The sequence below is a fragment of the Glycine soja genome, chromosome 2 (genome assembly GCF_004193775.1).
Source record: "Glycine soja cultivar W05 chromosome 2, ASM419377v2, whole genome shotgun sequence".
In the NCBI taxonomy this organism is placed as follows: Eukaryota; Viridiplantae; Streptophyta; class Magnoliopsida; order Fabales; family Fabaceae; genus Glycine; species Glycine soja.
The window spans coordinates 17,035,973-17,046,951 of NC_041003.1; the positions used below are offsets into that span (position 1 = coordinate 17,035,973).

The following is a 10,979-nucleotide window of genomic DNA, read 5'->3' on the forward strand; positions in this document are numbered from 1 at the left end:
AATTTATTGGAAAAAGAGAAAAACAAGATTTCACTTAACTTAATTTTCTTCTCTCTACATTTGTGATGACCACCAAGATTAGAGAGAGAACATCTTTAATTAGTGGGTATTAATCTCTTTTAAAACCACTATTCCCATTGAGTAACAATTACCTTTAAAAACTTCTCCTACCTAACTCAATTACAATTTAATCCATAATTATTAATTATTTATTTATCAGTCTCTACACAAATCATAAGTCACATGCATTTCACATGAGACATTAGTTCTAACAAAAAGTAAAATAGAATATTGGGTGGCAGATTCAAAACTACAAAACAATATACGATTATTTCAAAGGCAAAGTAACACCATTTTCCTCCGTTATTCACTCCACAATGTCCTGTGACATCAGACACCTCGAGCATGTTCTTCTAAGCTAAATTCAAATGCTAATTAAAACATATCATTCAAAAAAGTTGAAAAGGCTTTTAATTAAAAAGAAATGATAATTAAATGCTATTGCTTATTCTCAAATAGGCTTATCCGGTTTACTTCAACTCCCTTACATATACCCGAGACCTCTTGAGTTCGGGACAAGGGAGACGAAATGTTGAGACCTTAATGGAAGTTCTATGTGAAAAGAAAATTGTCCAAAATTAAATGATCAATCATGAGAATGGAACTAATGGACATTTCAACAGACAGCCAGTTTAGAACCACATCAACACTTAAGTGCTAAAGGACCCTCTTCCAAATCCAGTCTTTGGATCAACAAAATTTCTATATATATTCAACTTTTTAACTTAGGAAATAAACTGTGACTCAGAGTTTACTTCCCTCTCAATCAGAACAGTTCAATACAGGTAAGAATGGTGAACTGAATTGTTGCTTTTGTATGGAAAGAGGAAGAAGCTTCAATAATGGCTAGCAAAGGGAGTTCTTGCCCAGATTTTGGAAGCTTGAAAATGCAGCCAAATTCACAATTAACAGTTCTATCTTCGTCCATGACCCCATTGCCTCTTGTGATTTCCGGGTTTCACATGTGGATTTCGATGGCCAATCCCTTGCTTTGGGAGGTCATGCAACTCCATAACCTGTACCGTCCGCTGCCTCTTAGCTGCAAGTGAGAATCAAGCAGTTTCATCAATTTAGTTATGAATTGAGATACATGTGTTATGAATTTTTGCTTCCAAATCAAGCTCTAAATTTTCAAAAGACTAATCTTCCAAATCCAACATTTTAGGCGATCAACTTTAGCATGAGTAGTGGGACGATTCAAAGCACAACCGTAAGGATGTTGCCTTTTTTACTTTTTCAGGTTACGAGTTCAAATCTTAGAAACAGCCTCATTGCATGCAAGGGTAAGGATGGACACCTCTACCCTTAACAAGACCCCATTTGTTAACTTTATTGTAAGAAGACTCTCAAGAAATGTATAATCTAAATTAAAATTACAATGAAAAAGAAAAATAAACATTGATTTTGGAAAAGGAAATACAAACCCTTTTCAGCTTGTTGATAACGCTCCTGAAGTTTTCTCTTAGTGGCTTCTAACTTTACGTGCACAGCAGCATCGTCTGAACACTTGGGTTTCTGATAGACAAGAAATGAAGTTCAGACTAAATTCAAACCTACAAACTTGATGCCCCAAGAGAATTTTTCCTTACATCTAGCTGATGAATGTGAGGATTTCTTGGGATAGCACTCTTCACGATATTTTGTTGCATCTTTGGTTCAATGTTGCCTTTCTTCTGCATGGTTGATTTAGGTGGTCTGCTAGGGCCAGAATCAGCGATTACTGATTTATTTGGTCTCACAGCAGCCTCGTTTTTCTTTGCTTGCTGACCCTTACTGTCCTTGGCAATGATGTTTGCCTCATTTGATGCCTGAGGTTTCCTCTTTGCTGTATTTTGACTGTTCAGAGATGGTCTTCTTCCATGTTCATGGTTCTTGATGAATTCCCCACTGTGTTGAGGATCTGAAACAGCAATCCCCAAGCATAATCATAAATGTAAGAAGGGGGGAATTCAAATAAAGAACCATAGAGCAAAAGCTATCTAGACTAAGCATAAGAAATTGCAAAGCCAACTCACTTCCATCATCATCCATGCCATCAAAGAACTTGCATCATCAACATATGTGACATCCGACCAAGGGAAGTGGAAGTTAGTCTCTAATTATCAAATCTGGCAAGACATTAATAGGAGAAAGGTGGAGGGAGGGGGTGGAGGAGGACATTGAATTACCTGTGAGAGTTCCATCGAACCAGTTGGAGCTGCAAATAAAGCCCCTTCATCCATAGGAGGTGATGGAAGCCCTTCTTCATCATCAACAACAGATGGATTTACTGAATCTGGAGTACCTTCTGAACCTATAAGCATGAATTAATTTGAAAATTGGTGGAAAAAAAAGAGAAGATATTTTGGATCACTTCCACATGAAGGCAGATAAAATGTTTGTACCTGCAATAGCTGTGGTATCCTTGACCCACTCATCCACCATTTGTTTCCAGCCACTACAATATAGTAGCCATGTTTAGAATGTATAATTTGTTTCTCATACGCAAGACTTTAAAGAACATGAGATGTTTGAGCATAAAAAAAGACAAATTGAACTCAAATTAGTCATGAGTCATGCACCTAATTCCAGATCCCCATCAAACATAATAAGCACTACATTTGAGAAAATAGGTGACATGATTGACTAAGTAACCTATACAAGTACAATTTCAGGCTAAATAAAAGTATTAACTAGGGACTATGATCACAGACTCAACGCATTAGTCTAATTAGCAGCAGATGGTTATCAATCTCGATTAGCGGTGCATAGCAGCCAACTCTGAAAACACTATAGCAGGATTGCACAAAGCAGAAGAAACAAAATTAAAGAAATTCATGATAATTAATAAGTCAGTAAGTCAGTTTATACACACAATCACCATCAATCTATGAGCAATAAGAACATAGTAATGAAGTCAAAAAATGAAAGATGATGGTGAAATTAATAGAAAAATTACATGACAAATTAGATTTAAAAAAATAGCATAATGTAAAAATAATCCTATGATGTGTAAAGGAACAAAAGTAAAAATAGAGGTAATGTTTTGTGGAATGTTCAAGGAAGAAGGGTTTCAAATTCTATTATGCTTCTGAAGCTAAACATGCATCAGAAAATGGAGGAGAAACCGCAATTAGGGGTACAAATGGGTTTTGAAGCTTATATCATGGTAGTGCTGCTATAGCACGCTCCGCTACTCTGCTATAATATGCTATTTACTGCCATCAGTATTCGTGACAGTGAGATGAATGGATTGGAAAAACAAAAGTAAATAAACCTTTTGACCTTCGCTTAACTTCATAAATAATATCAGAAAGAGTAGCAAAGTACTAATTGGCAAGGAAGGAAACTAGTTACAAGCCTCTTCTTTCATCCATGTAGGAGAAGATAAACAGACTCATTTATCTTTTATAGGATGCGGAGGATATATATGCAAGAAAAACAAGTATCCAAGTAAAATTAATTCATACTCAATAAGAGTCCGTGCAAGTTGACAAATGTCTCTTGATCCATGCTTTCGAAGAGGATTGACAGCCTTTCCAATTTCAGTTGCCTGGCAAAGTTAAATTTTCAGACTAAAAGATATACTGAAGCAAAAATGGCAGGAGAAAAAAAAACTGCAAGCCAAACAGTGGGAGAAATAAATGGCAGGCCTAATTAATGAGCAAGGGATGACTCAATTCAAACCTTCAGAAGATCCACTGTGAGTTCCATCAGCTGAAGCCTCCTCAATGAATCAAACAACACTGAATCAGACTGTTGCAACATGAAATAAAACAGTGAATCAGGAAACCACAGGACAAAACCAATTAAATCTTCATATAAGAACTCCACTGCCATCCAATATAACCACATATATTCTGTAACAAGGTTTTAAAAAAGGTCACCGTGACTGCAGTCACAACAGCCATATTTGTCGCAATATAAAAAATTGCAATGAAACTGCAATTGCAACCGAAATTTATAACCTTATTCTGTAATTATCACTAACCAGTATCCTTCTCATAAAGTAAGAAACCTATTCTTCATTAAAACTATAAAAAAAATCCAAATAAATTGCAACAAAGGGAAGCAACTATTGATACGGAAGTGAACAAAGAAGATAGGGGTGGAGTTGAAGAGTGCTAATCTGAAAACCGACAAAAACCAAACAATTGGAACAAAATCACAGAAGACATATATACACACACACTAAAATAAATATCATACCTCTTCTTCGTAGTTAAGGAAAATATCCTTGATTCTGAACACCTCCTCAACGTATTGAGACTCTTTTTCAATCTCATCAGTCAATGCCTCAGCTTCCCCATAGCTGTAATTGCTAACTTGGTTCGTGTTCATCTCTCCAGGATAATCTCTGGCACTATTGACCTTGCTCTCTTTACTTGCACCCGCTTCAAACTTGAACTCGTCACCATCCCCATCAAAGCCACTCTTGCAACCTTCACCACCACCATCATCATCATCATCCACTGGCACAGCCAATTCCACCCTCTCACATCCCAAACATCGACTCAATCTGCAAGAAAACAACCTCTCTGCAATCCCATCCCTCCTCAACCTGAACTCCTTGGGGCAATCAGAAGCAGCCACCATGATCGCATGGTCAATGATGCCAAATATATCAGAGTTCGCAGCTCCAAAGTAATTCCTCCAGTAATCAAGTGACCCTTTATTCATTCTCATAATCAAAACCCAAAAACCACAACCCCAGATCAATAGATCGAGGGAAAACCAAATTCACCAATCACCAACACCAACCAATCAAAATCGATTTTTTTAATGCCAATTGTCACTGATCAATGCAAAACACAAGGGCCTCGATGCAACCTAGAAAAGTACTAGATTGTTGTTCTTGACCTTGTGATGAAAATGGATTAAAGGGGTTCAATTTGGGTGGTCGATGATCGATATCCAAAGCTTAAAGCCACTTTAATTTTTTATTTTTTTTGTTTATAAAAATAATATTTTCGGTGTTGCGTTTTGGCAAAGGTTGGGTTTTGATTCAGGTATGGGCAATGGATAAACGTCGGATTGGTAGGGGATGGGGGTTTACGGTAACACCACAAAATCAGAAACAGACACACGTATTATTATTACAACAAACGTCGTTTGTTGTTGTTGTTTCAGATTCTGGCATTAAAGTAAAAACCTCCTCCAAGAGAGAAACACCACCTTGCCCTGGTTTTCCTCGAAGGAAAAACAGAAAAAAAAAAATGAAAAAATAGAAAAATGCTTATGAAATATAATGGTATTAATTAACGGAAAATTTGGAGCGGAAAAACGAACCAGAAGTTCCAGTAGATTCTCTATGTACTTAACTTATGTGTTTCTATGTGATGCAATGTTCAATTGTTTTCTGTCTAAAAAAACTAACAACTGAGTGTTGCAACTTGCAAGAATGGTAGATGAAAAAAAATATATAAAAAAAAAATAAAAATAATTGGGGTTCTCCCAAACCGCCCCTTGAAAAGACAAAAGATGGTTTGTTGTGGTGTTTTATGAGAGGGTTCTGAATTTTGGTTTTGGCTCGGTTTTGACTTGAACCAAAACTGTGGTCAGAATTTTTTTAAAAAAAAAACTAATAAAAAATGGAGAAAAGAATAGGGTGAGTGTCTGAGATCTTATTTTCGTGAAAATTTAATGAATAGTTGTTATATTTCAATCATTAAAAACTCAAAAAAATATTTCAATCATATATCAATTATTAAAATAAAAAAATAGGACGTGAATGTATACATATCTATAATTATTAATAAAAATAATTATCTCATTTGGTGTATATATTTATCATTCTTAATTTATTTCCCGATTACTTTTAAAAACCACTCATAATCACAGGTAATTGTTTATAGTTATTAATAAAGGTATTTATAGCTATTAATAGAGATAATAATGACTGTATAATAGTTTTTTAACATCACAGTTATTATTTAGTTATTAATAAAGATATTTGTTTCATTTGATTTGGTGTATACATTTATTATTCCAAATATACCCTCTAATTACTTTTAAAAGTCACTCATAATCACAAGTAATTACTATCTAATAGATTTTCAGCATGACAAATATTATAACTACATCAAACTAAAAAAATAAAAATAAAAATAGTTAAGGCACAGAATGCACTGAGTGTATGTTTTTTCAACTAGTAATAATAATGATAATATTTATATTTAACTTTCACCTTTTTAGATATATTTATCTTTTAATTATTATAAATTATTATTCATTATTCTATTTTAATCTTATGTTCGTTTTTTGTTCAATCTTTCATATGTTCCACATATTTATCATTTAATTATTATAAATCGTCCATGACATTTCATATATTTCTCATTTATCAAATACACGCACGGTATCTTTCTTCCACTCCTACATAATAAAAGTAGGTAATGAAAGTGGTAAGATATATAGATTGGTAGAAAGCAAGAAGAGGTTACGAGGATCGGGTTAGGTGGGGCCTTCGTGATCGTGAAAATAGGAATTTCCAAGTTATATGAGATTTTCTTCGAATGCAATCTTCTTAAACATATATATTAAGATCCCCTTTCATAATTGATTTTATTTTTATCTTTTGCTTTTAAAAATCAGAAGCAAAAATACTGTTTGATAAGTGCCTTTTTTTCCAAAAGTATTTATTTATTTTAAAACTTAAAAAAGGAAAATGTTATAAATTGTTTTTATTTTTATTTTATTTGTTGTGTAAGCAGTAGGTATTTAGGGCTTTTATTTAGCATCCAACTAAATTCCCTCCCACCGGATTGACCCATTTCAGGAGAAAATTATCCGATCTAATCTCTTCGATTTTCTTAATTAATCATACAATCGGTTTGATAAAAAAATTAAATCTAATTTAATTTAAAGCGGTTTAGATTAGATTAATTTTTAGTTTTAGTCTTTTTTTTTGTTTGGAGAAAATATTAAATAAATGGTAATATATATGTATATATAATAATAATAATAATAAACATATTTTCCTTAACTAAAATAGTAGCATAACTCTTTAACTATATACTATTAAAAGTAAATTTACATAACTTAATAACTATAGTCATGTACCTTTAATCAAATAGGTACTAAAAATTATCTTCAATCAAATAGATTTTTCATAAATAAATATAAGTTATGTAATAATTTTATAAATATATAAAAAAATAAAAATATAAACATAAGTAGTAACATAATTTTTTTTTATAAAAATGTATATGTATATTAACTTTGATTTGGATTGAATTTGATTGGATTTCAAAATTTTGTTTTTTATTTTATTTTGATGCAATCAATTTTTGGTTTATTTAGTTTTCAGTTTTTTTTTTGTTTTTATTGGATTGGATAGATTCATGAACACCTCTACAAAAAATGATACCTCCCATTGTGATTTAATGGGTAAGTTGGGGATTGAATCTCAAACCTTGGTTAAGGGACTCGAGTGTTGAACCACTTGTGTCAATAACTTTTGGTTATAAATTACATTTTAAAAATAATTTATCAAGAAAGTTATTTATTTTCTCATACAATATTTTTTTAAAAAAAATTAAGAGTTCAATGGTCATGTTCTAATAGAGTAAAGATTGACATTGTTGATGTGACTTTTAAAATAGTTATTGTGTAAGTCAATAGACTTATCATACATAGTAAATTATGATTAGATGATAGTGTAAATTTTTTTTACACTATTAGTGTATAGTCTTTATTCTCTTAAATTAATGCTTACTAAATATGTTTTTTTTTACTTATTTTAATTTTTTGAAAAAGAAAATAGACTATGCACTAATAATGTAAGACAATTTTACATCGTCATTTAATTACAATCTGACATATATGTTAAGTTTGTTAACTTTTTTATAATCACTTTAAAAGTCATATCAACAATAATTTGTGATTAGACAATAGTGTAAAACTACTTTACACTATCATTGCATAACCATTAAACTGCTTTTGAAATTACTCTAGTTTTTTTTTTTTGAAAAACAAAATACAAAGAAACATGTCCTAATATTTTTAGTTGTTTCATAAATTAGGTATGTTTTAACTATTATTCTTTTAAATAAACTGATTTTTACCCATGCATGGGGTAAGCAATTTATTTGTATATGTATAGGGTGATTTCATATTAAACACTATTTATATAAGCAAAAAATTATTTTTATTGAATTATTTTTTTATGTATTTAATAAGTAAAATGTTTCAAAAATATGTCGACGTAATAAAGTAACATAGCACGTATTGGTATTAACAAAACATATATTGTAAATAAACTAAGCCCGTTTGAGATGCCACAACCTTGCGAAAAATTTACGTAACAGGGTTCCATTTACAAACTATTTACGTAACTGAGTCTGTTTTCAAACTATTTGCACAGGGGGTCCCTTTTTGCATGGAAGCCGCCATTACCTTTGGCGATAAAGCATGACCCACCAGTGGCAATGGCAATACAAGCGCTAACGTGGCTGATCCCGCCATTGGCACTGGCGAGACGAGCTTACGTGGACAGGTGTCGCTGGTCCCATTGGCGAGACACGCCACGTGAAGAGCTTGCCGCAAGTAGTAATGGCGATACTGACGTGGAGGAAGCTCTCGCCTCTCTCATTGGCGATACTGACATGGAGGAATCAACCATGCACTGTTTGCAGTGTTACATAGGCTATGGTTGCAGTTACGCAGGCTATGGTTGCAGTTCTGATAAGTGCAGTGATTAGGGTTGCAGGTTGCGGCTGTAGGAGGAGTAGGCTTGTGACCATTGCTTCCTTATTTTCTCCTATAAAAAAATGCTTCATGAACGTAAATTTTTCTACACTTCTCCTCCCCCAAGTTGCTGAGCTTTTCCTTTCTCTTTGAGTGTGTTGTGCTTCCTTGAGTGTGTGTTGTGCTTCCTTGAAGTTTCTTGCGTGCCCTTTCTCCTCCATAATTTCTGGTAAGTGATTTTTAAATTAAATAAGATTTATATATTCTGTTGTTAAATTATAAAAATAGTAGGTTAGTTAGTTAGTATTAATAGATATTCTAAGCTTAGGTTAATTAGTATTAATAGGTATTCTATTCTTAAGTTTTATGTATTAATAGATATTCCAAGGTTAGGTTAGTTATTATGAAAATATTATTTGGTTAGTTAGTATGAAAATATTATTAGGTTGTTGTATATATATATATATATATATATATATATATATATATATATATATATATATATATATATATATATATATAATTCTTTAGTTAAGGTACACTTAATATAAGTTTTTATAATATTAGACACAAGTTAATATTAGCTTTAGATATGTATTTGTAAATTTTAGGCTCACGTAAAATTTATATATTCCGGTAAGTAATTGTCAAATTATATAAGATATATATTTTGTTGTTAAATTATAAAAATAATAGGTTAGTTAGTATTAATAGATATTCTAAGCTTACATTGATTAGTATGAAAATATTATTTGGTTAGTTAGTATGAAAATATTATTTAGTTTCTGTATATATTCTTAGATTTTATATATGTGATATTAGCTTTTGTAGTATCAGTTTTTGTAGTATTAGGTATATATTTACACGCACGATACTTTAGCCAAATAAATATATATACACGCATGATACTTTAGTCAAGGCACATGAAATATTAGCTTTTGTAATATTAGGCACAAGTTAATATTAGTTTTAGGTATATATTTGTAAATTTTAGGCACACGTAAATTTTTAGTTTTTGTAATATTAAATACTTCACACGTAAATAAATAATTGTAATATTAGACACTTCACACACGTAAATTTATCTTTTTAGTATTATAATTGTGTATGTTATATATAGATAGTACAATTTTAAATAAATGAGTTGATAAGTTAATATTATTTGAGTTAATTATTTTTAGTTAGAATATTATATATATTATTTGTTAGTTTTAGTTTGTAGGTTAATATTATTTATTTTAGAAAATTTACGTGATTAAATATATGATACATTGTACATTTTTATTATTTTTGTATTACACATTGTTTAAATAATTTTTTGTATTTCAATATTTGTTTGTATTTTAATTTATTTGGTAGTCCATATTTTATTTAATTATTTATTTGTTAATTGTAGAATATATTATGTTATTTATTTAAATTTGTTTGTGTGTATGTATTTGAAATTATTTGTAGAATATATTTAAATTTTATTATTTGTATAATATATTTTGTTATCAAATAAATATATTTTGTTATTTATTTAAATTTGTCATCACATGTATTTTAATTTATCTATAGAATATATTCAAAATTGCCCAGTTTTATTTATTACAAATTTATTTATATATATATTTAATAACGTTTTTATAAATCTGCATAGTTTTATTTATATTATCTACAAATAATGTATAAATTGTTTTGTGAATTTATTGTATTATATTTTATTTTGCAGTAGCAATGACATCTTCATCGTCATGTCCATCACATATTAAAATTAAGTCTGGCCCGATCGATGGTGATGTATTATGGATGCAACCTAAGCATGTTTCAGAACATGTTTGGAATGTGGAAGAAGATCGTAAATTACATATCAGACTAGTTGTCCCCACGTATCAAGGGGAAGAAGAAATTCCAGAGCAATTTCCTTTCCTTCGACAATCTGGTTTTTACTGGATTATGAAGATGGGATACTTAAAAATAAATGTCTCATTCTTTGATAGAAAGATGGAGGCCGAAAACACATACGTTTCACATGAGATGCGGAGAGTGTACTATTACTCTTCAAGACGTCTCTGTATTGTTAGGTCTACGTGTGGATAGTTTACCATTAATCGATCCAACAAATCTTAATTGGACTGATTTATGTGAGGGATTATTGGGAGTCAGACCACAAGAAGGTGAAATTAAAGGTAGTGTGGTTAAATTAAGTTGGCTGGCTCACCATTTTGCACAAATAAATAACCACGACGACAAAGAACAAGTACGAAGGT

The 10,979-nt window shown here is 31.1% G+C and overlaps 1 protein-coding gene across 3 annotated transcripts; it reads right to left on the reverse strand.

The window, feature by feature from the left end:
• Positions 1-474: 474 nt before the first annotated feature.
• LOC114391024 (probable mediator of RNA polymerase II transcription subunit 26b) lies at positions 475-5,477 on the reverse strand. 3 transcript variants are annotated; one of them, XM_028352024.1, is made up of 10 exons: positions 5,329-5,474; positions 4,249-5,220; positions 3,727-3,795; positions 3,510-3,592; positions 2,445-2,497; positions 2,229-2,353; positions 2,076-2,103; positions 1,650-1,960; positions 1,485-1,575; positions 475-1,099 (listed from the first exon to the last, which is right to left on the reverse strand). In XM_028352024.1, the coding sequence occupies exons 2-10, from the start codon at positions 4,723-4,725 to the stop codon at positions 975-977; spliced, it is 1,362 nt and encodes a 453-aa protein (XP_028207825.1). In that variant the 5' UTR covers positions 4,726-5,220; positions 5,329-5,474; the 3' UTR covers positions 475-974. The 3 variants fall into 3 exon arrangements, with proteins under 3 accessions (XP_028207825.1, XP_028207834.1, XP_028207817.1); XM_028352033.1 differs by having other exon boundaries at positions 2,229-2,347; positions 4,249-5,477; XM_028352016.1 differs by having other exon boundaries at positions 4,249-5,474.
• Between the last annotated feature and the right edge of the window lie 5,502 nt (positions 5,478-10,979).